At 45.1% G+C, this 7,254-nt stretch overlaps 1 protein-coding gene across 1 annotated transcript; it reads right to left on the bottom strand.

Moving 5' to 3' along the window:
* Positions 1–5,959: 5,959 nt before the first annotated feature.
* Positions 5,960–6,697, bottom strand: LOC136543605 (agamous-like MADS-box protein AGL29). Its single transcript, XM_066536000.1, has one exon. The coding sequence runs from the start codon at positions 6,695–6,697 to the stop codon at positions 5,960–5,962; it is 738 nt and encodes a 245-aa protein (XP_066392097.1).
* Between the last annotated feature and the right edge of the window lie 557 nt (positions 6,698–7,254).

Here is a 7,254-nt window from a genome sequence, read left to right as displayed (position 1 = left end):
AATTATAGGCATTGAAAATCTATTCTTTATAGTGAGGGCATCGAGTTTCCTGTAATCTACACAAAACCTCCATGTTCCATCTTTCTTCTTGACAAGTAGGACTGGAGAAGCAAATGGACTGTGGATATGGCAAATTAATCCAGCTTGGAGTAACTGTTGAACCTGCCTTTCTATCTCTGATTTATGGTGGGGAGAGTAATGATAGGGTTTTGAATTCACAGGAATGGAACCAGGAAGCAATGGAATGGAGTGATCATAAGTCCTTTGTGGTGGTAAGGTCTGTGGGTTAGAAAAGACATCATCATACTATGTCAACACATGTTGTATAGGTGATGGAATGATAGTGGAATTGGTAGGCTGGGTCTGGTGTTGTGGGATCTGGTCCACAAATACAAAGTCCCAAACATCATTGCCTTTGGTGGAATTGTAGACTTTAGTTGTAGATATGGCTGTCAGCTGCAGAGGTGGTGGATTGATGGCTTGCAATTTCACTGGCTGTCCATTCACCTTGAATTCAAGAGTTTTAAGTTGCCAATCACACTACATTGGACTATGGCGCTGCAACCAATAAAAACCCAGGATAGCGTCATAGGGGTGCATATCCAGTACTATCATATCAGCAACCAGTGTATGACCTTGACAATACCATTCCAATTGCTTGACCATTTTATCAGCCACTATCCACTCACCATTTGCAAGTTTTACTCTGCGAGGGGACATAGGCATAGTTGGCAGGCCAGCTAGTTGGGTGAACTGGGCACTTACAAAGCTATGAGAACTGCCACTGTCCAATAGAGTAAGCATAATCTTATTCTTGACCTGGTTTTCAGTTTAATATTGTTGCTTGTATCACTGCTGGTCAATGCATTGAGGGACAATTGACAAAATTGGTCTGGTAAAGCATCCTCGATAGCTAGTTGATTGAGAACATCATCACTGAGTTCTCTATCCAAGTCATTGACCACCAGAGCATTGCTGTGTGGTTTGGTTCTCTTGGGGCAGACCTCAGTATGTCCGGGTTCAAATTTCTCCCCATAGGTGTAGCACAACCCATTGGCCTTCCTGTAGTCCCTCAGCTGCCTATCCCTCCATAGAGTACCAGAAACTAGGTTTGGCTTGGTCTTAGTTCTGTGTTGTGTGTTTGGCTTGGGAAGAATAGGAGCCTTCTGGTACTTGTGTTTCCCTCTATCAAGCACCTTTTGCTGAATTCTGGCTATAATAGCAGCTCTGTGTACAGTTGTTGGTACCTGAGGCTCAACCACTGCCCTAATTTCATCTTTCAGGCCACTGATATAATGGGAGGTGAAGAAAAGGTTATCATAATGATAGCTATGCATAGTGATATCAAACTGCAATTGCTCAAACTTAGTAGTATAGTCCTCCACAGTGCCTGACTGCTTGAGATCAATCAACTCAGTTAGAGCATTTCTATAATCATCAGCTCCAAATTGCTATTCCACAGCCAAGCAAAAGGTGACCCAAGAGATCTTAGTATGTGTCTATTTATAGGCCTGGTACCACTTGGTAGCATTGCCCTCTAGATGCATTGTGGCAGAAGACACCCAAAGTCTCATAGGCACATTATAGATAGAGAAATAATTGCAGCAATTGTCAATCCAGATTTTGGGATGAATGCCATCAAACTTGGAAAAAAGCATTTTAGGCAGAGCATGATGAGGTACCCCTTCTCCCTTGTCATGCTCCATTTTGGACCTGTGATACTTGGACTGCTCAGGTTTCTTAATGCTCTTGTCCTTAGCAAACATGTTCTGGAAATGTTCTTCTTCATCTTCGTACACCAGGGACGATGAACCATGACTGACAGATCTGTTATCCTCTTCAAACTGCCGCAGTGTCAGTTGAGCTACTACCTAGCCATTAGCTCTAACTTGCTGAGCAATGATCTATTGATCTGCAGAACACTTGTCAACTTTTGCGTTGTTCAACTCAATTTGAGTTTTCATCTCCTGCTAGACAATACCCATATCCGTCATACGATTTAACAAGAGATTGAAATGATCCATCACCTGGTCCCACTTGGACTGGTCATCATCAGCGCTCTTAGTCATCTGATCCAATAGAATTTGGGTTTGCTTGGATGGTTTAGGATTGGAAGGCTTAGACGGAGCCGTGACTAAAACTGGTGAAGCAACAGGTTTGGATCACACCTCCCCTATTGTCTGCTCCACACAACAACTAATCACCGCCGCCTAGAAGTGAGGCTTGACCAAGGAATTTTACATGGGAACAGGTGCCCCGCAACCCAAGTCTATGGACACTTCCCCTCCGAACGCCGCCACATCGCAATTGAACCAATTGGCTATGGAATTTTACACGAGAACAAGCGCCTCGCAACCCTCACCACTGATTCAAGCGTGCTAGAAGGAAATCGAGTGAGAAGTTGGAGAAATTCTCACAAAGGGTTCACGCCATCGAACCAAATTTGTTGATGTAGTCCCCCAGTCGAGAATCGTGCCATAGAGGATGGAACCGCCGATGAGCTGCTGGTGATGATGCCCGCTCAAAGTCGATTGTTGACGAAGAGAAACCCATTGCAGTGCCACCACATAGATGAAGGGCAGGAACTGTGGCGGATCCAGGTATCTATGGAGGAGGTGGGGTGGGTGGATGGGAAATTTGTGGATCTCGGATTAGACAAATTCAATGCCGCTAGCTGACCCGATTCAACCAAAGGAGGGATTTACGGGACCTCTCGCCCACACCACAAGGATGCAGGGTGGAGATCAACCCATCGACCGGAATTACGAATCGAAGATCGAAGTTGAGCAGAATTGAGAAAGGAGGCCGAGGATAGACCGTCTCTGATACCACTGTAACACCCGTGGCCGCCGGCGTCAAGCCGTCGACGTGAGCACTACGAGAGGCATAGATTGGGGAGGAAACGTCGGCGAGGGAAGCCCCTGCCTTAGCGTGTTCGTGTTTCACTTTTTCTTCGTTAGCGTTTGCTTACAAAGTCTAGGCATATGTATGCCGGAAAGACACTGGGCCAGGGTCCACATAACAGACACTGAGTAATAAAGCAAACAATGAAAATACGCCGAGCTAATAGGAAGACGTCTTAGTGTCCCGCTGTGTCACCTGTGACAGCCACGCACGGCACCAACGCCTGCTCGACTCCTGATCGGCAGCTGGTGCCCACGAGCGAGCACTACTCGCTGCCAGGTGAGCTCAGCGCAAGAGATCAAGGGAGATAGAGTCGGACCAGGCAGATGAAAAGGATCCGCTGCCCCTGGAGTCCGATCCCACCTAGCGAAGCAAAACAGAGGGAGAGGGAGGCTGGCACCGGACACCACGAAAGAGGGGGCACCGCTCGGACGGATGGTGCACCACCTCGGTACTAGATGGTGTACACAGCTATGACCGGTGACAGCGAGCACACTATGAGGGTGAGGGGACGGACGGGCACCTGGCCAAGGGAGAGCGCTGCTCGCTAGAGCACGCGCGGTGCTGCACCGGCTGCATTGGCGCTGGTAGCGCTCCCCTGCCTCTGCACGCGACCTCCAAAAGCCGGCAAGAATAGAGCACAACGCAAGAGCAACGAACAGAGGAAAGCGGGCTCCAAAAATTCAACGCAATCCAACTCAAATCAACAGGATTCCAACCCAAACTTCACCCAGCTGAAATTCAGCCTAGCACGAACGTATCCCCAAGAAATCATCGCCTAGGATTAGCCTAAACTCCGAGAAATTCAGATCGAGCCAAGAACGAAAATATGGGAACAAAAGGGGAACTCAGTGAAACAAAAATCACACGCCATAGTGACGAATCCCAAAGGGCACGACGAGGATTCAGGCCTTGATTCCCACACAAAATCACAGCAAACATAACCATTAATTTGTTTAGTTGTGGAGAACACTAGGGAGGGGAAAACATAAGAAGAAAAGGAAAAATGAAAATGAGAAGATGTGAGATTGAGTGGAGGCAGCCCCATATTATTTATAGGTCTATTACACAATTTCACTAATGCCCCTATGTATTTTAGGGCGAACTGGTCCAACCTGATTTCTGTCGATCGGACGGCCACGCTTCCGGATAAATTTGCTTCGCCTCGACGCAACCTCTGCGATTCCGCCACATGCCACCCCGTTCCTCCTCGGAACCTCTGTCTGGGTTTTGAGGCCCAAACCCAAAAACTGTCCACCTGGTGGTTTTGAGGCTCAACCCACCAAACCGTCCACGCCTGGTTTTGAGGCCCAAACCAGCAAATCGTCCTCCGGTGGTTTTAAGGCCGAAACCACCAAACCCCTCCGATGGTTTTGAGAACGAAACCACCAAACCCCTCTGATGTCGATGCGGGTCCGACCTCCACCAAGCTTGATGCCTTTGCCTTCCTTCTTGACTTGACCGACGTCATCTACATCTCCCATGTAGATACGTGTCCGGCCTCCGCCAAGCGCCATGACGCCATCCTCCTCCTCCTTGACTTGGTCGACGCCGTTTTCATCACCCATGTACTCTTGCACTTGTCGATGTCCCCAAGTGTCAGCCACCGCGGCTGGTCACCCGGCCTTCTGGTCCCTCGGTCCAAGCCTCACGTCCATCCTTCACCACTCCCAGTCCATCGGCATGACACGTCCCTACTTGACCTTCACCTCACCGTCGACCATCGCATCCGAGCTCCACACCTGCGCACCACAAGCCAAGAGACATGTTGCACAACCCAACTCACGGCATGGTTAGTTCACCGACTCAATTCAAGACGCAAGTCACGTTGACAAATCACTTATCACAACCGAACCACAAGGGCACATATCAACCTTGTGTTCGCACAACTGACATCTTGGTTTCTTGGATGCAAACAATTTCACCAAGGCAAGAATCCACAAAAGTACAAACTGAATTTTGGCATGTCTTAGAATTCATCAGACCATGCACATTCCAAGAAATAATTTTGGGGGATTTCATTTAGAAACAGAATAGTAGGACAAACAAAAGGAACCGCCCAAATCGTCATAGCTTCCACCTCTGGGGGCCTCCATCCAAATTTGACCTGAATTTTGTCTTTCGGGTAGATGATTTGAAAAGAATGACATCATAGAGTATAATTTTCGGGTGATAATAAAATATGTTCTTAGGTGTCGGAAACAGGCAAAGTACCATCACTCGAAGACATCCCTGGCATCATCCAGTCTAAGGTTGCCAAGATAAAGGTTGGCATGAAGATGATACAGAGCTTTCAGTTCCATGCTGGCCAGAAGAAGTATGTTTGTATCAATACAATATTTTCTGCTTGTGGGATTTCAGTTTGTTACCAGTGTGCATCTCAAAAAGATAAATGGTGTGTCCTAATAGCTTGCTAATAAGACTACTGTAGATGTATAAAAGAAGATAAATTAAATCTATTGATATGTCCAATTTTTTTAGGTTTTGAGTTTATTTTTCATGGTCGATTGATATGTTCGACGTTTCATTAGATGTGATGTTCTCTTACAGATATTGAGCTTCACTACTATATAATCATATATACAAATCCATGTCTTATCTTGTTCGCAGCATACAAGTTATTATTGGATTCATTAATCCCATGGGCATATGTACATTATTATTACACTATTTTTCGTTCAAACCTTATGAGCCCGTAGTAACCTAAAAGTACATAAACTACTAGGAATTATGTGCAGATACGGATTGAAAATATTGGGATATCTCTGAGCAGTTGCTATCTCATTTTGGCAAGGTACATCACCATGTCACTGGACTCGATCTATAGTACCAAATATACCACACAAATCAAGTTTTTACATAGAATTCCAATGGTAACAAATCCTAGATTACATCTTCACAACAAGTCAAGGATATATCTTGGTGTCAACAATCAATATCAGAAGTGAAGGTACACTACTAGAACACACTTGCGAAATGCATATTGTGAATGATCAATGCATGCATCTGACCACTGATCACATTATTCATAACCTAAATATTGAATTTGTAGAAATCAACCATGATTCTTGTTGTAGGGGAAATTCTCCAGGCCACAAACATCATGGAGACCACCACTAAGCAATGGATCGTTGACCTCAAATCCATCAATGAATCCATTGCTTGAGCTAGGAGCTGTGAAAGCCATAGAATTGGCACTGATGTGCTCACCAAACTGGTACGGCGAAGCTGAAGCTATCTCCACAGGTTGTTGTGTCGCTGACCCTTCAGTTTGCCTTGCTTCAACCACTGTCTTGTTCCCCTTCTCTTTGATAATACCATCTATTACTTCCAGCCACTTCTGGAACTCTTGCAGCTCATCAAGACCCAATTCCAAGATATTAGCATTTAACCACTGCATCATGCGTTCTCCCATTTCCTTTTTAGTTGCCTCTTGCAACCTCTCCTTTTTCTTCTTTTGAGAATCCAGGGACTGTTGCAGCTCCAAATACTCCATATTCAGCCCTTGGACAGTACCCGTTACAGCCAAGCTATTATCATGGTTTGCACCACTCGAAGCAGGACCATCAGGAGTAACCGAATTGAGGAATCGGTTCACAACATCATCAATGGATGGATGGCCAAAGGAAAATGACTTACCAAAGCTTGAGAAGACAACAGAACCAACCATTGCTCCACAGAGAATGGAGATCTCACTAGCCTTCTTGAACAGGCCCTGGCGGTGCTTGGAGAAGCAAACCTGACGTGCGTTCTCATTCTCGATGGGCTTGATCTCAATTTTTCTCCTTACCATGGCTACCTTACCCTTCAATTCACCAAGGTCAAGATGCCAATATTTGGTGTTTTGCTAAGTCTTAGAGTAATATATGTTGATGGAGATAGTGTGCAGGATTGGTATAGACGCGTTTATATAGGCACATACATAGGATCAAAGTGGAAACTAAGATCAGCAAAGATTTAATTTGAATGTATGTAATTCTGTGATATTTTACAGCTGGGTTATATTCAATGTTACTGTGAGCTATTTTATACCTGGATTCCACTTATATTTGGAAGGCATATGTAAATATTTAGCACTTATGGTGCTGTTAACATGGAATATAGTTAATTTTGGATTCTTTTTTTGCGAGGGAATTCTGTGCTAGTTTAGAGCTGGACTCCACGGTATTATGTGCTGTTTTACACCTGGGTCCCAGTTGTATTTGAAAGGCACTTATAGATATTCAACAATTATTGTGCTAATTTAGAATTCAGTTACTTCGAGGTGGAATACAGCCAAGTTATAACTGGCGCTGACATTTAAAAAATAATTGGATGTCTATTGTTTGTATATGCTGATTGTAATTCTCC

The sequence above is a fragment of the Miscanthus floridulus genome, chromosome 3 (assembly GCF_019320115.1).
Source record: "Miscanthus floridulus cultivar M001 chromosome 3, ASM1932011v1, whole genome shotgun sequence".
NCBI classification, from domain to species: domain Eukaryota; kingdom Viridiplantae; phylum Streptophyta; class Magnoliopsida; order Poales; family Poaceae; genus Miscanthus; species Miscanthus floridulus.
The sequence above is the reverse complement of the archived record's forward strand: the minus strand, read 5'-3'. Positions and strand labels throughout refer to the sequence as shown.

Excerpts from the sequence above, each read along its gene's own strand:
- LOC136543605 (XM_066536000.1), bottom strand. The coding sequence starts at position 6,697 with ATGGTAAGGAGAAAAATTGAGATCAAGCCCATCGAGAATGAGAACGCA.